Below are 22,974 nucleotides of genomic sequence, written 5' to 3' on the forward strand. Positions count from 1 at the left end.
AAGAAGGACGAACATTTGCTTGCTGCACCAACTTGAAGGCCATTGAAGAGTTCAATATTAATAAAAACAAATTTATCCGGGACATTTGAAATATAGGGTGCTGACAAGAACTAGTCCATGAAACTTTGGCGTCTTAGGTCTAGTGACATCTATCAAACACGGTCTATCGGAAAGATCCTGAAAGCTGATTGCCTATACAACATGATGACGATGATGATGAGGGTGATGCAGTGCATGCTCGGAAGTTACCGGGCAACTTACGAGCACCTTGGTCACCTGCTGGTTAATCTTTAACGCTGAGTCCATTTTACACAAGCACACAAACGTCTCACGCGAAAACGCCCGGCACACACTCCTCTTTTCAATGTGATGTAGGTAAAAATTATTATTATTTTTTTTTTTTTACTTTGTTTTCCCCCTAGACGTCGGCACTCGCTTAACTTTGTGTGGTTTCAAAAACATCACGGTGACAAGAACGGCGCTCAAGTCTGGTCAAATTGTTACGCCGCGGCCGGGCATTTTCATCACACTTATCTCAGTTCATGCTGGCAAACGGTAACTCGGCTTAATGTTGGTTGTGAAACAGCATCTCCCTGTGGCGGAATATAGACAGAGGACAACACTTGCTCTCAAGATAACTTTAATATTTATATTTTTAATGTTTATAGTCTGGTTATCTAGTCTTGTTTATAGTCTAAACAAGATGTCATTCTTATTCTTCTTTTTCTTTTAAATATGATGATGATGATGATGATTATTGGTGTTGTCAATAATTCTCTACAATCTACAATCTAATGTTCTTGTTGTCGTCGTCATAAGCAACATTAGGAACACTATTGCAGTATCGTCTACGTCATTGCAAATCGACTTTAAAAATATACCTAATGAAGTAAAAAAAAAAACTAATGAAGTTTGCATTGGAGTGCATGACTCACGGAACTAGTCTTTGGCTCTCTCTGTCGGTCAAAGGCGTGTACGGCAGGTGTCGATGACGACAGGTGAAAAGATTTCGACAGCATTTGCATCATTTCGTAAAAATGACCTAAAAAGTTTAAATATATATATATTTTATTTATTTTTATTATTTTCGAGAACATATCTGCCACTATATTCATTAGCTCTTTTGTGGACCAATACAAATGAACATTTAAAGGGTCTGAATTTAATAAGCATGTGTTTAATGTATTTGTTTATTTATTTTTAAATCAATAATCCTTTGCAATGGTTAAGTGGTACTTGTCTGAAAAGATATATCACAGGGGGCACATCAGTGAAAAAAGTTTGAGAACCAACCACTTCTGTATTGAATATTAAATTCCTGAGGCTGCACGACGGCGGTAGTTTGCCAGGGGGTGCTGTTTCTCCGTTTGCGTGGCGCGGGCGCGGGCCATAGAGGAGGAAGCGGAAGCAGGAATGCGGGACGTGAGAGCCCGGAGACGACGGAGGAGGAGGAGGAGGACGAGCCAACTCCTGACAAATCTTAGCCACTCTTGAACTCAGCCGCTGTTCTCAGCCTTGCAGCCGACGGACGGACGCCACGGACTCGAGGCCAACATGAAGGTGAGCGAGCGCCGCAACTCCACGCGGACTGACAACTTTGACAAACAGTTCCCTAAAGTGTTGCTTAGTTATTCGCGGTCGGCCCACTTCGCTCAACTTTCGCCCAAAAACTTGCCGAACTTGTTCGTGACTCCTTCCTACTCGTTAATGTAGAAGGTTCGCCATTGATTGCGCCAGGAACCAGGTGGATGGCGTGCTGCTTTTCGTTTGCGACCTTGCTGACAGCACAAAACCTTCCAACTTGCGTAATCGCCAGCACACAAGTTGCACGGTGACGTCAAACGTCAACACCGAGTCGGGAAAGTCCGCCGTGCTTCAGCTGATGTAGCTGTGCCCCTAGAAGCGCTCCTTACTTGTACACTTGTCGCTCGTATTTTATGAGGTGCACCGCTGCACGTTATAAAGCGTCACGAACCAGATTGAAGAGTCGTTTCTCAAAAAGATGCCAAAATGGGTTGTCTTAAGAGTCCTTACTTAGTTTGACTTTATGAAACGTTTGTAAAATGCCATGAACTAGTTTGATCACACTTCATGACTTTTTTTTCGCGACGTCGTCGTCGTTAAACCAGTGAAATTTTAGAATGTTTAATGCGATATGATAAGAATAGAGGCCACTATCAATGTGTTTGTTGCTAATCGAAACAAATTATCAATAAATTATAACCTGTGCTAGCTTGTTTGATACATAGACTAGTTTAATGATGTAAAAGAAAATAAAGTTAGGGACATTATTGGAAATGTTCAACGGCATCTACCTAAATAGTGATGCTTTGAAAGTTTGTTTTAATTAGATTAGATTAGATAGATACTTTATTCATGTTAGTGGTCATTAACATTAGCTAGGTGCATTGTCCATGTTGTTTAACGTCATTAATTTTGTTTCCTGCTAAGTTAACTGTGATAAGTTAACTGTGATACTTGATCACAGTGACAGTGGTATGTTAATAAAAATGTTAATGTCTTAACAAACATGCTTGAGCCTTGTTATGAACGTTTCACAATGTTATAAGACGTTGATTAGGGAAGAGTGTCTCCTGATCTCAAATATTGCTTCAAAAGTGCTGCACTCAAAGTAACACAGCATGTTTGGTAGACATAATGTCATTGTGTAGATGTGTCTGTTTTATTTTATTTAATTTTGGCTTAAAAAATGCTAAATGCTTGCTTCCATGTTTTATGTTATATTTTTCTATACATGTGTGATGATTGCAACTTTTAAAACAAATGTTGCCTGAGTCTCATTTGTTATCAAAGTCAAGACGGACTCGGTGGGAATAGTGGTCACAGCTGAGCATTTGAATTAGAAATAGTTGAAAATGTGTTCTGGCCAGACACAGCAAATCTGTTGTGATGGCCACAATTTTACCCTGCAAAGGAGAAATTTAATGACTTGCATTGGACAATTTGTTTCCACTTCAAGTGAGGTGAACTTTTTGTATTAGTGTGTGTTTGCATACGCGCTTGTGTGTCGATGCCTTCCATTTGTTTATGAAAATGGCACACGCATGCACGCACTCCAGACAGGAAGTTGTTGTGCTGGTGGCCGTAAACACCAGTTTCCTGTTTCACACGTTCTCGTCCCAACACGTCTATTTTTGGACCTGGTTTTCCTCTATAGCGTCAGTTGCCATCACTGTGTGGTGCCAGTGCTTCAAACGCCCCTATTAGTTGTACGTAGTGCCCTGAATGGTCCCAGTGGCTTGAGTGGTTCTAATGATTGGAGTTGAGTGATCAATATGTTATGTCAATATGGCCTTAATGATCCCAGTGGCACACTGAAAATCTTACATGATGTATCTGTTATAAGGGTACATTAGTCTCTGCGGTCCCAGTGTCCCACCTGGTTCTAATGCCTTCCTGTCTCTCCTTGTGTCTTCACAGGTATTCTAACAGCTGCAGATGTTGCCATATCAAATATGGAAAGTCCTGCCATCCTCCTGGACACGGTCCAGTCTCCAGGTGCTTCTCTTGCCTCACCGTCTTGTTTATTTAATGGTCAGGACACAAGACTCATTGTTGTGGTTGCCCAGATGGCAGCAGTGCTGAGCCCAACTGCAGCCTGGCGTCCCTACGACGGCGGGCCTGGGCTAAGAGTAGGGAGTCCACTTGGCAGGAGACACAAAAAACCCAGACCTCTGGACCGCAGGAACCCCTGGCAGACTGCACTGAGAACAATGAAGAGCCAAAGAGGACCTTGGGAGAACCAGGTGAATCTGACTGTTTACACAGTGTTGTTTGTTAATGGGCCTTGATATGTGATACATCTAAGTCTTTGACCTTGTTGGTAGGTTTGGCCTTTGGATTCTGCGCAAAATATGATCCTGTAGTCGTATATTTGTAGTTGTATATCTGGTCAAAAAATCTTGATCAGAGATCTGGGTCTTAAATCTGTCTAATCAAATATAGTTGTTCAGATCCTTTTGACCCAGCGAGAGATCAATTTTTTTTTTTTTTATCTTGATATTGTTTATTACATTGATCCATCTTGGTGATCTTGTTTCTGGATCTTGATCAAGAAATGTGTTTTTTGTTGTTGTTTTCTTCATGTCATTGGTAGATGTGCTTCTTTGAGTTTATTATGATCTTTTCAAACTAGTACCTTGATGTTGGCAAATCATTCTGCTCCCGGGATTCCGGGATTTTTGAACCTGTGATCAGGCACGTTAGATCTTCAATGCGCCATTTGCTGAGAGCTCGGAGGTGCGCTCTTTACACTTTCAAGATAATTGCAAGCAACACAAGTTGCTTGCAATGGAGCTCAGTCAATTACGTGGAGCGCTACGCTTGCAGCAGCTGAGCTGACGCACACACATCTAGATTGTTTAGTTTTGTTTCATTAAAACATTTTTTTACGCATTTGCGCTGCCGTTACCTTGGATGATTTTGATCTTGTGACTGTTTGCGTACGTTAGCATGCCGCTAGCTATTATGCTAAGCGCGACCAATACTATGCCAGTGAGATTACCCTGGCGGCACAGGGGTTACTAATAGGGAATGTTTTGTTTTGTGTTCTTGTTTCAACACGCCACGCGTTGACTTTCGTGTCTCTTTCTCGCCTCAGTGCATTTTCTTAACAGTTTAATTTAATAAACCAAACATAACAAAACCGCAAAAAAAAAAAGTACTTATGCCGGAAGCTTCAAGGCATTACTTTTTATTAATTAATTGTTTTGAGGGGGTTGGCATGCTGTGGTCTGACAGAGCGCCATGCTTTTTGTCGCTTTCGTAGGACTTGCTCCCAACAAGATCACCTCCTGGCTCGACCGATGCAGGTAAGTCATTCCCTTTTGGGATGGATGATTGACTGCTGCAGTCAATATCCTTGTGAATGGTTATGATTTCCTCAGCCGGGTTTGAAGCCTTCCATTTGAAAACGCCTTTGGAAAACGCCTTGCATAACAAATCTAACAACTTGAAACATCTCAAGAGCAGGTCCAGATATTAGCTTGTGGTTCACACATTATCTTGCACTTTGTTTAGGGGACCTATCACTTTCACCAATTACCACTTAAGTGAATTGTTATCATTTTCCACATCATGTGTTTAGAGCATCTGTGGCATACTTAGGTATAGATTAAGATTACTGTCAAAAATACAAATGTGTGGTTAACCATTCGTATCTGTAGTTAAACCATTCATATCCGTAATAGTTATAGTTTGAGTGTACGAATGTAAATTGTGTGGATATTATTCTTTTTTCTTGCACAGATGTACAGATCTAATTTTCGCAGGTATGATTGTTTTTCTTATGACAAATCTAAAATGTGTGGATTTGATTTTTTTTGTGACTACCAATCTAAACCCTGTGAATGTAAAGTCTTTTCAAAACGTACAAAACACAATACGCAAATTAGGATAATGTCGCTTCAAGCTAGCAGGGGGAGTAGTTGAACTAAAAGAAGAGAAAAAAAATAATTAAACATTTAACATTTTTGACCGAATTTTATATGCTCATTTTAATAATTGTTGAGGTCGTGTGACAATTGTTTTCGTGTTAACAACGCGGATGTCCAATTTATTTATAATGCATGATATATTTGTTTTTCAAAAAATATATGGATTCCAAATTCAAAGGTCACAGGTCATTAGCTTGCAAGCTATAGAATGAGCCAAATGTGACAAAATGTAACATCTTTTAATCACTCTAAGATGAAGCATCATCACAGCAGGCTTACAACTATGGCTTGCAAGCTAATGATCCATGACTACAAATGCATGTATTAATTTGAAAAAGCATTAATATAAAATAAATGATAAACTGGACATTTGCATTATAATAAATTAAGTTATCAAGAGAGTAATAGCCACATAACCACAATAATAAATCAACATAACAAAAAAATCATGCTGTTAAACTGCTGACTCCAATCAATACAGTTTCTTTTCCCCTGACACTTTGGGTGTATGTTAGTGCTATCAGCCCAGTGACGTAGAACCGACGGCAGTCTTTGCTTAGATACACACACGGGCGCACACGCCCAGCTAGATGCTGTCAAAACTGTTGAGACAGAAGGGAGAAAGTCAACAAAGGAGGAGTTGCTTCTTCTGCTGCTGAGTCAACACACCCACACGCACACACACCCACACACACGCGTTCTCAATGGAGGAATCACCCGTTAGCATGGCAGGTGCCGCGGGGCCCGACCTGGCGGCGTGTTAGAGGCCGTGCGAATTTGGCGGCTGCGCCAGGTTACGCAAGCATTTACAGTGTGCGCATGCGTGTCAAGTATGCACTACCAGGTGGGTGCTTACATTTGTGTGAAAGTGTGTTTGCACATTAACAGCCTGAGCGTGTTTGTTAAATGTGTACTTGTAAATATGTGCGCGCCTGAATGTGTAGATTAGGCTAAGCGTTTGTGTGTGTGTGTTAGGCTAACACGAAGTTTGTCCCGCCGATAAGCGCAATCTTGCGTAAGCGTGAGCGACTGCCACTAGCTCAGTTTCCCAGCAGCCTTTCGCCAATCGGTCCAGTCCAGTGCAGCCTAGTCTTGCTGACCCTGGTCTGCTCCGGTCCAGCCTAATTCCTGCGTTGCCTGCCGGACAGGTAAGCCTGGGTTAGCCAGCAGCCGGAGGCGTGACACACAGGAATTTAGCCTTCCTTCACCTTTGGCTGTAGCCGGCCTCCTCTTCTTACACAAGATTGTTTTATGTGCGTGTGGCTGAATATCATTGTGTGTGTGTGTGTGTCAGTAGAGTGGGTAGGCATTTGCAAAATGTTACTCAAGTCCCTTTTTGGATCATAATGGTGGTAGTCTTTTGCTACTCAATTCACTTTTTGGATCGGTTGTAATTTTGACAGGATAAATGTGGAGAAGCGCGACATTGAGCCCTATAGGGATCGCTGTTGTTATTGAGCAATCAATGGTAGCATGCCGTTAGCACTTTGCTCTAAAAATTGCTCCTGGTGACCTTTGACTCTGTTTCACCAATCAATGGGTGTAATGCAGTCACCTGACCACAAGCACTTTTTTTTAAGCCTGTTGTGGAGGGAGGTGTGAGCGCGTCGTCCTCCTCTTTACATTTCAGACCAGGAAAAACAAGCACGTCAGTCTGCGTTCAATGTGCTAATTGCAGCCCGCCTCACACATGAAAGAAACACAATAGCACATTTGCGGCACTGTTAGTCGGTCCATGTACGAGTGTGTGCCCATGTTAATTTGCAGAAATGTAGTGTGCGCCCGTGGAATTACAATATTAACGTTTTTTTCTTCTTTTCGTGTGTGTTAGGACACCGCTGGCTGGGTCGCTGGACGAGCAGAGTGCACCTGCATGCAAAGGTAAGCGCTTTCTCTTCACAATAGCATTGCGTGCATGCCCAAAGATGCGCAGCGACGTTTATGTGCCGACAGGTGTGGCGAGGAGCGGCTGTAGCTTTGAAGATGAACTTTCGCTGGGAGCTGAAGGTCAGTCGACAGCTGTGGAATTACGCTTTTCACAGTCAAATGGGCTTGTCAGCCTTGAAAATCATTGTCATTTTCCGCTTATGGGAAATTTTAAAAAAATATCGACAAATGTCCCATGAGTTTATTGTGGAAAATTATTTTTGTGACCGGGCGGCCAAATTGGTCCCTGTCCAGAGCCTGAGTTCTGTTGTTGTCCTTAAGTCCCGAAGCCCCACATTGCGGCTTGCTCAAGGACTGAAATAGTGTCAGGTGTCAAAAAAATAAATCAAATAAAACCTCTCATCCCCATGCAGTCCTATATTCGCTTTGCTGTATTGTATTGTGTTGTATCCACTTTATATATCTAAAGAGTCCAAATTCAGCTAGCGTAAGGCTAAAAGGATATGTGCCTTGATGCCAAACATCATGCAGCCATCCTGTGCCAAGTCAGGCTGTTAAGCTCGGGACTTGAAGGCTCAACTTGGATTGCCGCCGCCATTGTGTGCGCGTGTGTGTCTGTTCGATTGCGTTTGTGTGTATGTGTGTGTTTGTGTGCATGCGCATGTTTAGCCTGGAGACAAAGGAAGCCTTTCTCAAGTGAGAGGGAAACTTGCCTCAACAGGCTAAAAAAGAAAGGAGAAAACAGTGTCACCTTTTTAAATGCAACCAGTGGTTCCTTGTCTGAATTGTGTTGTTTTTTTACTCCTTATTTGGAGATTTGGCTTCAATTGCCTATTTTAATGCCCATTATGGTGTATGACTTTCAGAAGCTCTTTGAATTTTAATATAGTGGGAGTCTTTTGCACTAGTGATGCGACAATTAATTATCAAAAGAATCGCCACATCTTTTCATCATCGATTCATTTTTCAGGGCCAAACTTTATGAATCCTGCATAATTTCAGAATGACAGTAAAGTTGTCCATGATCGCAGACATGATTGTTGTTTGTGTGTCTTCAAATTAATCCACTTTTCTTTTGGAAAACTGATCAACATTTTTGCTGATTTTCAGACTTGCTGATCAGTAATTGAATCCTGATGAATTGGTTTTTGTCTTTATTGTCCATGATAAATTATGGGATGTTTTTTTCTAATAAAGGGATGCTAAATTATGATTTTATTTTTTAATCCAGTGCATTTATTAATAAAAGAAGTCGCCCACTGAAATAATTGTTAGTTGCAGGCTAGCAGCCCTAGCGCGCCATTATTGGTGTGAACGAGCTGGTACCAGAGTGAATTGTACGCTATTGTAAGGCCGCTGAATAATATCGCATGCCTTCTTGAGTCAAACACTACTTTATCGCATCTTAATCGGCATGAGTCATAGGAGGAATACTTGAGGGATTCATGTGGTAGACTAGTTTTTGTAACAAGATGACTTGTTTCACAACTAAGTTGTTGACGTGGTTCTTCTGGTGCGGTTGCAGCCGACCGTCTCCAGTCCATCAACAAAACATCAGGAACCTGGTAAGTCCCCTCTGGGCTTTGTGCTCTCCTCCTCTTGGCTGCTGCTGGCCCGGCTCACATCCTCTTGCGCCCCCTAGCGGGAATCTGCCTGCCGATCAGAAGAGGAGTCAGTACAAAGAAAAAGGACGAAGTATGAACTCCACGGGATCAGGAAAGAGCAGCACCGTGTCCAGGTCAGTACCCGCGCCCCGTACTCGACTATTGCCGCCTACTGGCCTGGAGTTGGAAGTGCATTCATTTGCTGTCTTCTGGACATTTCCTGTATGCCTCTGGATTGTACTTGTCGTGTGTTCTAGATTAGCGTTTCATTTTAGTGTTGTGGCATCACATTTTCTGGACTTCTTTAAAGATTTTAACAATGCTACTGATTGTTGAGAAAATACCTGCCCCGTTCCTTTTAAGTGACATTTTCACATGTAAAGTCAGGACTTTTATTACACAAGTTTTTGGACTTTTGAATCACCAAAAAAAAAAAAAAAAAAAAAAGAAAAGTAAACATGGATGAGGAGTAATCATTCATCATTTTATGATTATTACTAGGAAGAGGATGACAATGAATGGTTGTTGTTTGTTCTGAAAGGCATCAAAAATTACACCATATTGCGATTAGCAGCGTGTCTTTACTAGCATCTGCCTTCACAGCGTGTCGGAGCTGCTGGACCTGTACGAGGAGGACCCGGAGGAAATCCTGCTGAATTTGGGTTTTGGGAGGGACGAGCCTGATATGTCCTCTAAGATCCCCTCGCGCTTTTTCAACAACGCATCGGCGGCACGGGGCATTGACATCAAGGTCAGAAAGCGATCCTGTCAAATCGAAAGAAGCTCTAGCCTAGAATTCACCGAACTCTTCGTTTGTAAAAAATAATGAACATCACCTTGTTCAAAGAACAAATCCAACCCAGTGCCTGAACTCACAGCAAAGTGGCGGCTGTTCCGCCAAAACCCTGAGATTGATTGACCGAACCCTATGTGTTATATCAAACCCTGGTTAAGAACCTCTATCCTAGTAACATAGTATTAGCACCTTAGCTAGCCAGCTTAAGTTGTTTCGGCGGTGGTTTGCAACCAGGTAGTCTGGTGAGGTGCTAAATTTTGGCCACTGTCAAATTTTGCTACATGCAAATTGACGGGAGTGGGGTCGAACATTTTGCCCTGTGAGGCGTGCTGTTCAATGACGTCACCACGCAGCCCGTTCTGGAAAGTCAAGCAGTGAGTCAGCGGGTTATTTTTTTGGTTCCTTACTGATCAAACTTAAGTAAAGGTGATGTTATTCTATCTTGGAATGCAGACTGAAGTTGTATGTTGATTTTTTTTGCACAGCCATAGATAGCAGAAATAATTTTTGATTGAATCGAATGGAATAATTTTCAATGGAAAAACATTTTGCGTCAAAATATGAATCATTGTCAGTACTTCAAACATTTCTCCTGGGACTTGTCGCTTTTGAGTATTGCGAGTTGTGGGAACAGTTCCCATAGGAAAAATGAGCGAGCACTGGAGCCACAAACACTTTAAAGGCACCAATTGCATTCTGATTCTCAATTCTTAAGAGGCTTGTCATTTCGTAGCCAGGCAAGATTTTGAGTGTTGCAAGGTATCGGTTGAAGTGATGACATGACTCCTTGTGCCTGCAGGTCTATCTGGGAGCTCAGCTTCAGCGCATGGAGGTTGAGAACCCCAACTACGCTTTGACAAGTCAGTGCGCACCACCGCATTCTTCAACCTGCCATTGTTGCTTAGTATTAACTTCTGTTGCTAATAGCATCAGTGATATTTGGTCAACTGTAGCAGTCGAGCGTGCCCCCACCCACCCGCTCTATTGCCAACGTTTCACGATTTGTGCCGGTTGCCCGGACAGCCGCAGCCACACACCACAAAGATGCGTTTGTTTGCCTCTCGCATGGTGACACTCTCGCACACACTGGCAGGACTTGCACATAAGTGTTTGTGCTCTTGCATAGGCGAACATGCAAATGCTTCCACTCTCATCTAAAGCGATTGGTGCGTGCGCTCACAAGTTGACTCGGCCAGTTACACTTGTGCACACGTGCTGTCGCATTCGCAGGCGGCTCGCAGACCCCCTCCCCTCTGCACAGCTCGATGTTTCCAAGATGGCCGTCTTTATTTAGACGTGCACGTCTTGGCTGACAAAGTGCTGCTTTTGTCAAAGGAAGCTGTTGCCTTCCAGGACATTCTGCTTGCCAGGACGCTTGCGTAACCGCGGGAAGCGAAGCAGGCCTGCACCTTCACCGATTGTGACTCCCATTCCAACGACGTTAAGAACCACCAAATGGCAAAAAGTGGCTGCTTTTGTTTTCAGGGGCATCATTGCGAAGTTGATTTGAGGTCGCAGGTCAAGGCGGCGCAAATGCGCACACCTCTGCAGATACACTTCCTTAAATAGTGCGCCCTTTTAACGACTTGAGCGTTGGCGTCCACCGCCAGGTTCTTATGACCCGCAAAAAAAAAAAGAAGCAACTTCTGATGCTCCTGATGCTTTGCAGCACAAGTACATTCCATTCTTCTATTTTTAAACCTTCATGGCTTTTTTGTAAGCTTCAGTTAAAAAAAAAAAAATTGGATCGTCATCGTTTTCAAGATTTTCTTCAGTTTTGTTTTTACTTTCTTATGACTTATTTTTAACCTTGTGAATGAATGAACACATACTGTATGTAATGTTTGAAAACTTTCCCTTCAATGATCGTTTAACCTGTGTCCAATAGGTCGCTTCCGTCAGATTGAGGTTTTGACCACGGTGGCCAATCACTTCATCCAGCTATACGGTCATGTGTCCGGTAATCCCGTCCAGAATGTTGGCAGCAGCAGCAGCAGCAGCAAGGAGCAAGGTAACAGTAACGCACTCCACACCTAGTCTTTTTGTTGTATGCAAAAAAAGCCCATGATGGAGGGTTAATGGTGTTTTTGTTTCTTTGTTTGTTTGTTTTTAAACTTGAATTAAAAAAAAATCATCTACATTTCATGGAAATGAAATAATGAACGTCAGACATGATTTTTAACTTGTGGTTCCAAACAGTGGTAAAGAAGAAAGGCTGGAAAATACTGTTGTTTTTTTCAGGCAATGCACAACCTTTTAAGGCAATGAGTGGAAGTGATGTTTTATTTTTTTTTTTGCTCACTTTTCAATTTTGGAGGTGCGTTCCTCTCGTATTTTGGCGCGCTGCATGACGTGTGAAGGCTGCTTTCTCCAGCCGATGTTGGCTAGACAGGGGCGCCATGTTTTGCTCTGTGTTGCTTTTGGGCTTTTTGGCTGCGACCAAGGCCAAGCTCAGTGCTCTCTAGGTGGTCTCGAGACTTTGTTTTAGCCTGTTAGACACTGAGGGCTACCTGTAGCACATGAGGCAAAGCTCCCCCTGTAGGCCGGGCACCGGCATTTTTTCGAAGCTTCGAAGCCCATCAGTGTGCATTTGGAGTCATTTTTGTTTCCTATGAAACAAGGACGGACATCGAAGTTCTTTGACCTCGGAGTGTAGGTTTTGAGCCCTTATTAGCATCCGAATATCATCAAGAGGGCACGGAGGCTGGTGACAGTCCCTTAATAATAGCTGGAAGTGTCGTCGCGGGAGCTTCAAGTTGCGTAGAAGTGATCTTTTAGCCTTTGCCTCGAGCCTTTTCTTTTCCGCTAACGTAACCTTCTCCTCAGGAGGAGGAGAGACGTCCAAAGAGCAGCCGATGCCGTCCCTTTTCCAAAGGAGCAAATCGGCTCAGAACGTGGCCGATCGTCTGAAGAAGAGCCTGAGCAAGCACAACCTGCTGCCTTCCGCACAGGGCAGGGTGGCCGAAGGGGCCTCGGCCGCGCTGGGCCAGGTGGCAGAGGAGGCCCCAGCCAAGCTGGTCCGGCCGGCCGAGGGAGCCGCGCCTGTCCCCTCCCCTGCCCAGGATGCCGAGGAGCAGCCCGCTGACCAGCATGTTCGCAAGAAGGATGGCCGGACCCTGGCCACTGTCGCCGAGGAAGGGGACAAAGAGCAACACGTGCACAGCGGGTAAGAAAAAACAGTAACTGATCTAGATAAGAAAAAAATAATCGCCCTCAGCTCCTACTTGTCAGCCTGTAGCCAATGAAAAAGCAGTCAAAGGGGATGCAAGTTTGTTTCTTTTTTTGTAAATATAAAATATGCGGCCCGGAGAGGTGACTTTGGGTTGATGTGACCAGTCAGTTAGTTTTGGTGGTGGTCTTCCTTCCCAGGTCAAAGGGAGGCAGCGGCGACGAAGCTGAGTCAGCTGACCGGGCAGCAAATGGGACCACCGATGACGCACAGACCCTCGAGAAGGCGCCAGCCCCGCCCACGCCCCTGCTAGCGCACTTGCGCATGGAAAACGCAGACTCCTTCGACATGGAGGAGGTGCGCCAGCTTAGCACCGCAAGTTTGCTTCACTTTCCCTACTTTTTTATTACTTTTTCTCCACGCTTGTTTGAACTGTTTGTAATTTTCCTTATCTAATGCGTTGGGATGGGACAAGATCTCGGACTGCAAGAGGTTGCGAGATTAAATTTATTTGGGCTTGTTGGCCCACAATGCTAAATTTTCAAAATAAATATCATATGGCATATTCATATCCCACCAAATAATGTCAAACTGCAACATTTTTAGCATTTATTTTACAAGTACGTCAAAAACATGTTCAAAACACGTGATGTTCAATCGTACTTGCAAATATACTTGAACGAGTCCGAATGATTTACCCCGCATGTGAATCTCACGTATACAAAATGTATTTGTGTGTCTTCGATGACTGTTGCTCTTGTGTCTTTTCTATTTCTCATGCTTTTGTCTGGTTGCTGTTGTTAAGTGAGTGCTGTGTCCTCAGATTCAAAGTAACGAAGACGAAGCACCTGGGCCCAGAACCTCCAAAAGTTCAGGTGATAAGTTGTTTTTTGCAGTTAATGCGGACTGAAAAAAAAATCTGCGTTAGAAGAATTCCGCAAAGTAGGATTCCCCCCCACTCTCATGAAAAGTTTTGAGTAAAACTTTGCTTACCATTCTTTCCCATGCCCAGTAATCTCCTAACCCTAGTATGGATGCCAAACAGGCTTGTGTTTCTTTTTGGCCTTTAGGCAAAAGCGCCTTCATTTGCGGTGGAATGAGACAGAGTATTAACAGGCTGTTAGACTGCTTCAAACTCCACATTAGGGCCGAGCGTGAGTTTTATTTCAGTACATCGGGTAGACGCTGCAGTAAAGTGACAGGCTTTTGAAAAAACGCAAGCACCGAAGCCGCAAAAAGTGAAGCGTGAAGTTGCGAGGGAACACCGTACTTTTTTTGGGACTACTGCTTTTTTATTTTTTTCTGGCGGCTCTGCGAACACAATTGATGCTCGGGAACGCTCAGCGTGACTGCTGCATGTCCCTTTTTAGCTGCAGAAGAAATTCACATGGAATGAATCTCTTACATAAGCGAGAGGCTGTAAACGGGCTGTCTGGAGCACTTGATGGGTGACAGGCTCGCGCTGCGAGGGCGCTGCGGGCGGAGCACTCACCGGAGAAGCACATTAAAGCCGCCTTTTTCCGCAGACCTGTTGCGGACAGTGAGCCAGCATTCGGATAGCAGCGGCTTTGCGGAGGAGACGTCATCGGTGGACGCTGTCGCCGCCGCTGCCAACCTCAAGGTGGACAACATATGGCCCCTGCTTACGCTCGGCCAAATGTCATGACAAATGTCATGTTCTTAGAGTCAAACCTCTTTTTTTTTGTTAACTCATTTCATCACCAACCATTTCTCATAAAAATAGAAATGTCCAGTGGACATGGATCTTTTTCTCAGTTCTCAGTAGTATTTGTTTTATTTTAAATAAATAAATTAGTCAACTATTTTAAGACTGGAAATTGATGTCGGAAAATTATTAGTTTTAGCGATCAGTTGTTTGTACAATTATTTGTAATGCATCCATCAAATAAATGCAAAAATGTCTATGGATAATTCTTTCATTTTGTAGATTTACAATAAAATACAAGCTATTTTAAAGAAAAACATTCTTACATAAAAACATTACATAAAGTATGTGATGTAGCTTGTTTGGCACAATGTTGACATTCGGCGCATGTGTTCAGGTTCAGGAGAGCAGCGACAGCTGTGACAGCGAAACCACAGTGACGTCGCACCCCTCGCAGGAAGTGGCCACACCTGTCGCCCTCAGCCAACCAGCATTCGACTTGCCCGACTCCACAGAAGATGCTTCAGGGAGCGGGGCAGCGCCCCGAGAAAACAAGACTTCCCTGGAGCAGGAAGACGAGGATATCTGCCAGCCACTACCACTGTACAAGGCCCACCAGCTCCCCAAGAACCTTGCGGCGGACCTTCAGGAAGATCCCCAACCGGAAGAGGCACAAGCTTCTCAAGACGATGCCCGAAAGGATCTGCCGCCCTCTGATGGACGGCCCGCCATTCCACCCAATTTAAAAGCGCCGTCCTCAGCTCCCTCGGACCTGCCGCCTTCAGGCCATCCATCCCCACTGTCCCCAGATCCATTGTCCTCGGATGACCAGATCTCGAATTGGCCCAACTTAAAGGCGCCATCCTCTGATCGACCGTCCTCTGATCCGACGCCCTCAGAGTCGCAGCACTCTGACCCTCCGCCTTCTGACCTTCCGACCCTCTCGCACTGCTCCTCGCATCTCCCACCCTCAGATCAGGCCTTCAATCTTAAGGCGGTGTCACCCTCAGATGACCTTTTCTGTCCGTCCGCCTGGGACTCCCCCGTCCTGAGCGCGCTGAGTCGTGTCAAGCAGCGTTTGAGCAACACGGCTCCCCGCTCCAGTAGGCGCCGTGAGCGGGGCGCCCTTCCTTTGCAAAGGTCATCCTCCCTCCCGTCGTCGTTGCTGTCCCCCACCCGAGTGGTGTCGTCCGTCAAGGTTCAGTTGGGGGCGGGCCGAACATTTTGCGGCCAGCCCCGCTACGCCTTCCGCTACATCCGGGAACCTGACGGTGACCGTGCCAACTCGCCCTCCTGTGTGTCCAGCCTGCTGATAGAGAGCTCTCCCGAGTCCGGCGAGCGAGACACCGTGCCACAGCGTCGCTCGCCCAGATGCGTCAGCCCCCCCACCGAGTGGCCTTGGCTGACCCAGAGCGTCCCCGATCTGTCTTCCACTCGAGAGGTCTTCGGACACTACCGGCAAGGCGGGGCACCCGGTACGGGACCGGATACCCTTCTCTATCCTAGCCCTAGACCAGAGACGCCTGCATCCGCCCCTCCTGTCAACCCGTCGCCACTGTACCCCGCACCGCCGTATCCTTACGCCAGCCTCCCCAACCTCTCCCACCAGTACGCCAACCACTTTGCCTTCAACCAGCCCCCCAACTACGCTGGCCCGTGGAGCCTTCCTCCGGGAAGTCCTCCCGTGCACCAGTACCACAACGCCAGCTACCCAATGGCGTACCACTCTCTTCCCCACACCCCGCCCTATCTGGGTTACCACGGTTACGACTTCAGCCACTTCGCCTCACCAGTTCCAGACTACATTGGGCATCGGGGCGGTCCCCCTCCCAGTCCGGCTGTCTTCCCGAGTCGCGGCCGGGCTTATAGCCCCCACCATGGTCTGGGGAATGGCTCATACCTGGGCCTCAGCAGTGCAGCTCTCAGTCCCGGTTACGGCCAGCATCTGGGCTTGAGTCCGGCTTCAAGTCAGGTGCTGTCTGCTACGGAGATGCAGCTGAGGAGGGTCCTCCATGACATAAGGGGGACCGTTCACACACTCAACCAGGTTGGTTTCTGGTCGCCTTCGGAGAATTTTCTGTTCAATTTCTGGAATGTTTACGCTTAGCTGTTGCAACTCTCTTGCTTTGTTTTCAACACAGTCGCATCTCCAGTTTGTATGGATCTGAGAAACTGAATTTGGCAACAAAAAAAAAAAGTGTCAAAAGCCTAACAACTGATTGTTTTGGGCCTCATCCGGGCCCCCGACTTGTTGCATTGGAAAGTCAGCTGTTTTCCTATTAATGCGATTGTACACACCTTTGCAACTATATAGTCATTTGTGCCCTCCTAATTCTCCCTTCCAATGGAAATATTGTGGAGAAGCTTTTATTGTGGTTTCAAAAACTGAGCATTGAAATGGGGTGTGTAGGCTTATGATGACGATGTCCACTTGCTTTTTCTCCCATGCTTGAAGTCACCTTTTGTATTTTCTTACTATGTGCCTTTTGCCTTGTCGTAGCAACGCGCCAATGCCTCGGCCGCGCTTCCCGAAGCCTCCTGCAGACAGGTAAGTGGCCTTCGGCCTTCCCGGCCCGCAAAACCTCCCTTTTCCGCCTCCCCCGCTTGACCTTTGGCTTCCAGGCCCTGGACGAGCTCCGGCAGAAGCGGCGCAGCCTGAGCGCCTTCCGGACGCAGATGGCCGAGCTGGAGCTTTCCGTTGTCCACCAGCAGGCGCTGGTCTACAAACACCTGAGCCCCGCCGACAGGTACGCTGGCCACTGGCCTCAGCATTAGTGCGCGGCTAAAGGTACGGTCACGTGTTTGTGCCAGCGCGTACATGTGTGTGTGCACTTGTGTGTGAACGTGTGTGTGTGTGCACATGTTGATTTTGGTGTGTGTGGCAATGTGTGCTTATGTGCGTGGGTGAACCCCACTTGTGTTGATCCAAGCGTGTATGCGCGCTCGCACGTAGGCTAGAGGTGGAGCAGCTGGAGTCCCTGCGCTCGGCCGTCCGAGACCAACTGCTGGAGCTGGAACAGCAGCTGGAGGACAAACTGATGGAGCTGACGCAAGATGCGGGGCCGCGCGAGGACGTGGACGTGGTGTCAGCCAGCTCTGCGCTACGAGCCGTGGAGCCCGTCAGTACTCTACTCTCTTATGGTCCTCAACTCCCCAATGCGGAGGCCACCTTTTGCTCCGGCAAACTCCTTCCAACGTGCTTGCCAGGCAATCATTTTGCCCTATAATATGGACCTGCACATAGTCTTTCCACCAAATGCCCAAGGGACATCATAAAACTGGCAAAATGACTTCATCTACAAACTTATTGTTTATTTTTGTAGTCAGATGCTAAATAAAAAGTCTCTCCTAAGGTATTATGGCAGAAAATGCAACCTTTTTAGCACATTGGAAGGAATTGTCAACTTTTCCCATTTTCCAACATATTTAAATGTGAAATTGAACATGTTAAAACATCAAAAGTGTCCCATAAAATACGAATCACATTCTGTCACTTTCCAACATTAACTCTTTAGCATATTCTATATCTTTCCAACATGAACCCTAGCAATGTGAAAAAATGACGTCATGTTACAAACATTTAATTGATCCTGTTGACAGATGAAAGACCTCACAGCGAATGGCGGCAGCACACTTTGAGTTAGCTCTCACTTCACATCACAAAGCGCAACAAAGGTCAATGTTATTTTAAGTAGGATTTGTCCTTTTCTCTAAGTCTAAGAATTTTGCCACCCACACATATGCGCGTGGACACACACATACACACTGACCTTGGCTCGTATGCACGCCCACAGCAGCGCACACCTTCAGCATTGGATTTGATTGACCTACGACCGCAGACCAAACATTTGTTGAGTGCTTGACTGCGGGGGCCGTCCAGCACCAACTCGACTCCTTCCGACGTGCATGCAAATGCATAACTTGCTTTGTTTTAGCAGCCATGTATTAGCAGCGATACCCCTCTAGGGCCACACTGGCCTCTGTCAAAAGTTGATTTTCTTCTGCTCATTCTACTGAACAACCTCTCAAAAGGGATATCCGATTTTTTTCTTATGATTGACTAACCCAGCTAACAGCTCGTAAGCGAAAGCTAACGATGCTAACTTGTGCACCCAGGTGTCAGAGCTCCTACGGGAGCAGCTCCTCCTCCGATCGGAGCTGAGCTGCCACGAGCGGGCTGCGTCCCCCGCACAGGCCCCGCCCAGCCCCGCTGTGTACCGGACGTCCGTAAGCATCATCCCGGCGCCGCCGCCGCGGCCCGACGGGGGGGGGGACCAGCCGGGCGAGGGCAAGAAAGGAGACGGCGGCCAAGGGGACGCGCTTGAGGCGGGATTCAACCGTGACGGCGATGTACCCGAGGTAAGGACGCCGAAGTCCAAATGGGAAAAACCTGATCGTTCACTGATCACGTGTTATGACGTTGCTCGCTTATGCTTTAGATGGACGAGAGTGTGCCCCAGGGAGTGCAGCAGGAGATCTTAAAGGAGGTGTCGGGCTTGCCCCCCCATCCCTAGCCCCAGCACCATCCACAACACTGAATGTCGTCTACACTGTGCGCCAGCCTGCCGCGCCCCAGGGAAGCACTTTCACCTTAGGTTTGCTTTTGCTTTTGGCACTACTAAACACTGCCAACACTAACACCAAACCCTGAAATCCCAAACGCTGCACTGATAGAGCAAAGGAAGAAAATTACAATGACAGAACTAAGCACCTCAAAGGAATGAGGCTGCTCGCAAAGAGCAAACCTGTTAGCTGCACCAGCACCTACGCCTGGACCTGTCAGCAGGACCACTTGCAGTCAACAGCGAAGCAAGTCAGACCCGGACCACGAGACCACTGTCAGGAAATGGACCGGGACCTGAAAGCGGGAAGAGTTGAACCAAAACCAGGACTAACAAACACATGAACAGAAAAGAAACCCTTTTCAGTCTTACTTTTGGCACATCAAACACCTTAAAGCAGCACTCCAGCAGCACTTTTTTTTTTAGATCGCATCTCACCACACTGTCACACAACAACATGAGGGACGAGTTTGTGGCATTTGTGTTGGCCTGTGTTTGCTTGAAAGAGTGATTGTGTGTGACTGTGAAATAGTGTGTGTGTGACATTGGGAGAATGTGTGTTTGACCTTACACATGAAAGAAAGATGGCGTGTGTGTGAGATTTTATAAGTCACCGTTCTCACACATACCTCTCCATCGTCTTCGTCTTCAGAGAAGCTCAACAGCTTCAGCTGTTGGCAACCTTAGCTGTTCTGTGGACGTTGCTCAAACTTGGCCGCCGATGAAATCTTTCAGTCGTTTACTAGCACGCATACTAACGCGCCCGTGCCACGTTAGCGGTTAGCCAGGTACAGAGAAGGTTTAAACAAAAATGAACGAACATCGGCGCGGTTGTGCTAACTGAGCAGCCAACGAGGTCATTTATTGACAGCACTGGTTTCTTTGCAAATATGTTTTGTAAATCGGTTTAGACAAACATTGGATGTTAGCCAACTCGCTCATCTATTAGCATATTTCACCATTATTTGACATTTTATTGATATTCTCTTCATCATGCAACTGCAGACACAAATGTGGTCAGCTAGCGTACGAGTGCCAGCTGTGGCTAAAAATGTCAACAAAGACACGGTTACGTGATTGGTCTGAGTGTTTAGAGCAGCTTGAAAGGCTAATGTTGCGCAGCAAGTATGCGGATGTTGTAATGGTGGTGATGATGATGACGATGGTCAAACATTAGCATTTTTCATTTGATTGTGTGAAATAGTTGGCTAACATTCCACCTCACTGTGTGATTCATGAACAGTAAAATACATTTTCGACGCCGGTTTTAGCTGGCGCTTTGTACTAATGGCGTCATTGGTTGATTGAAATGAGACATGGATGTTGTTTACCATTCGTTCACCCAGTTTGGTTCCATAGTTGTCAATGTTTCTAATCACACTTCAGTGGATTTTGCTTTGAGCAAAAGCAGCATTTGTGTGTTTGTGTGTGCATGTTTTCTACAACTGTCAATGCAGGGAGGGCTCACTTGCTAGGAATAAGAGTAATAATAAAAGATGTATTTATTTTCATTACGCCTGACTCATGATTATTCTTCCTGTCTGCATGTATGCCAAAAAGCCTTGGCCTTCAGGCAAACAATCCATGGATTGCGCATAGCCGGGCTTAACGAGTTTGGCCTCTGAGTTCTGTTCAAATGCATTAGAATTCTGCCCTGCAAAAAACAACAACAAAATGTTGTTCCTAGTTTGTGTCAAATGGGGCAAAAATTCTGGAGTCTGATTTCTAAGTAGCCAGAAGCGGGCGAAATTAAGCCATCTGAGCTCCAGCAGGAGCAACCACGAGATAAGCCCAAAAGCAATGGGGCGAGCACACAGGAGGTATCCTCGCTACTGGCGACGTGCGTCCTTCCAAGGCAAAAATGCTTCATTTCTGCAAAGCGTCACCCAGCAAGAACTCTGCCTAGTAACAAACGTCCTATTCAACAACATGAGTTCTCCCCACAATTTCGCCTTTGCAAATCAAAGAAGGCCGGAAGCAACATGTAGCCATTGTGGGCAAATTAAAAAAAAAAAAAAAATGCTGGACATTTTTGTCACCCCTTAACTCAAGCCAAACGTTTCCTGCCTTCAAGCATGCAAGCCTCGCCGGAAGTCCCTTGTCTCCATTTGAACCTGCCTCTTTGGCTCAGAAAGTCAGCCACGCTGTTTCCACCCACCGTCCAGAGGCAGCTTGGCACGGCTCTGCGTTGCTGGAGCAAACGCCAACGTGAACTTCGGCCAGTTATTTCGAGGTCCGCGGCGGCGATCTGAACTGGGACGACACACGATGGCATCACCGCCGCGGGTTCAAGGACAGAGTCGACCACGTGATCCTGTTTTTTTAATATTTACATTTAACACAGAGTGATGGTGCTCATGAGTGTAACTCCAAACTGGAGGCACTCTGCTTGTCATTTGCCTGACAAGAAAATAAGTTGGGCCCATGAATTGTGCTATGCAGCAAGTGGTCAAAAGTTGTCAGCCTTCAGAATTCTGCTGTTTGACAAAGGGTTCCATAAAAGGGGAGAAAAAAAATCTCAAAACCCCAAGCGGGCAAAAAAAAGAAACCTTGTGGAGGGACCGCAAGTGGGAGGAGCCCCCTCTCAGGCTCAACAGGCTACAATAGATGCTAATGCCAATAGTGCTAAGATAACACATTGTGCCATACCGAACATTAAGTGTCCATTGTAAAGACGAGACGCCTTCGGGTAAGGTCTTCCTCACGTTCAGATCTGGCCGGTCCATCTCCACTGAGGCACCTTTGCGGGTGTGGCCCACATCCGAACTCGCTCCATTTGGTGGCGCTCTCCCTTAAACTAGTTATGCCTGGGAATGAGAAATGGTGGCTGAGCTCTTGAGACGGCTGGCAAAAGTCAGTAATGTGTCTTCATTGGTGCCTGAGCAGCCCAAATAAGAAACCTCACCAGCCTCCTCAACAAAGCCAGCGGCCTCTGATGGCATCCTCCAACTATTTCTTCTATTCTATTGCTTCATCAAAAATAGCCAAAATAAGAATAATACTCGTATTAGGTAAGTCTTACTTGTGCTGAGGATCTTGAGTCCTGGGTCAAATGAATTCATCCTGTGAATTGTGCTGCGTTATCCTTAAAGTGGAGGGTTGAACATTGGTTCAAGGTCACAAACGTTCGCCAGACTTTAGGCAGACGTTGGCCAGGACTATTCTCGGCGCAAGGAAAGCAAATTCCTTAAACTGTGTGCACCCCCGGTGGGACGGGGACTCACGAAACTTTCTTTCTGACTGTATATCAGAACTCGGAGCGCTGGTGGCGATCGGACAGGTCTTCCTGAAGTGTCTGGCTCTGTCGGTCATTTTCATGTTTCTCAGATGACACGTGGCTCTGAATCTAGCTTCACGTATTGGCTAGGTGCATCAACGACCAGAGGCACCAACCAGAGCACGGCGAGCACTGCGAGGATTGAGGCAGCCAGCAAGGCCGAGCGCCGATTCCGTGTAGTTTAGCGGCGTCCGGTGGGAGCTCAGCGCGCATGGACATGTGCCAAGTTGGTGGGCTTCATGAAAAACACAACCTGTTAATGTTCACTGCACACAAGCGTGTTATACAACGGCCGCTGACCCGCTAGCACGCTGGGTTAGTTACCTCTCATTGTGGACCTTCTGGAAGCTTCCAGACCTGGTTTGACCCAAGTCTGCGCAGGACCCCAACTGGAACCAAATGATTCTAGGATTCTCAACATGGCAAAATAAAACACGTGAGGCGCGCCGCCGCCGCTGGCCGGTCGCCAGCGTGCGGACTTTCGCGTATTGATTTGTTCCGGTTACGCGGGTCCACGTGGGTGTATCTTGGGACACAGCGTACTCGATCGAACAGGT

At 46.2% G+C, this 22,974-nt stretch overlaps 1 protein-coding gene and 1 long non-coding RNA gene across 3 annotated transcripts; one reads left to right on the forward strand and one right to left on the reverse strand.

The window, feature by feature from the left end:
• Positions 1-1,411: 1,411 nt before the first annotated feature.
• On the forward strand, positions 1,412-20,654 carry itprid2 (ITPR interacting domain containing 2). Of its 2 annotated transcripts, XM_088414258.1 has the most exons (21): positions 1,412-1,560; positions 3,442-3,519; positions 3,591-3,767; positions 4,790-4,832; positions 7,288-7,337; positions 7,410-7,463; positions 8,869-8,908; positions 8,986-9,081; positions 9,551-9,698; positions 10,543-10,603; positions 11,632-11,754; positions 12,570-12,909; positions 13,113-13,269; positions 13,736-13,787; positions 14,439-14,533; positions 14,976-16,625; positions 17,079-17,126; positions 17,201-17,325; positions 17,532-17,697; positions 18,695-18,937; positions 19,018-20,654. In XM_088414258.1, the coding sequence occupies exons 2-21, from the start codon at positions 3,477-3,479 to the stop codon at positions 19,090-19,092; spliced, it is 3,786 nt and encodes a 1,261-aa protein (XP_088270384.1). In that variant the 5' UTR covers positions 1,412-1,560; positions 3,442-3,476; the 3' UTR covers positions 19,093-20,654. The 2 variants fall into 2 exon arrangements, with proteins under 2 accessions (XP_088270384.1, XP_088270383.1); XM_088414257.1 differs by having other exon boundaries at positions 7,288-7,463.
• A 748-nt stretch (positions 20,655-21,402) lies between these two features.
• LOC148423719 (uncharacterized) lies at positions 21,403-22,878 on the reverse strand. Its single transcript, XR_015865533.1, has 3 exons — positions 22,742-22,878; positions 22,163-22,652; positions 21,403-21,947 (listed from the first exon to the last, which is right to left on the reverse strand). It is a non-coding gene; the product is annotated as an uncharacterized LOC148423719 (long non-coding RNA).
• Positions 22,879-22,974: the final 96 nt, after the last annotated feature.

This window comes from Hippichthys cyanospilos, chromosome 5, assembly GCF_059441005.1.
Source record: "Hippichthys cyanospilos isolate Australia breed blue-spotted pipefish chromosome 5, RoL_Hcya_1.0, whole genome shotgun sequence".
Classification (NCBI taxonomy): Eukaryota; Metazoa; Chordata; class Actinopteri; order Syngnathiformes; family Syngnathidae; genus Hippichthys; species Hippichthys cyanospilos.

Bases quoted from the DNA above. Each gene is read 5' to 3' on its own strand.
- itprid2 (XM_088414257.1), top strand. From the start codon at position 3,477: ATGGAAAGTCCTGCCATCCTCCTGGACACGGTCCAGTCTCCAG. The intron at 8,909-8,985 runs GTAAGTCCCCTC...TGCGCCCCCTAG, and splicing joins AACAAAACATCAGGAACCTG to CGGGAATCTGCCTGCCGATC. The intron at 12,910-13,112 runs GTAAGAAAAAAC...CTTCCTTCCCAG, and splicing joins GAGCAACACGTGCACAGCGG to GTCAAAGGGAGGCAGCGGCG.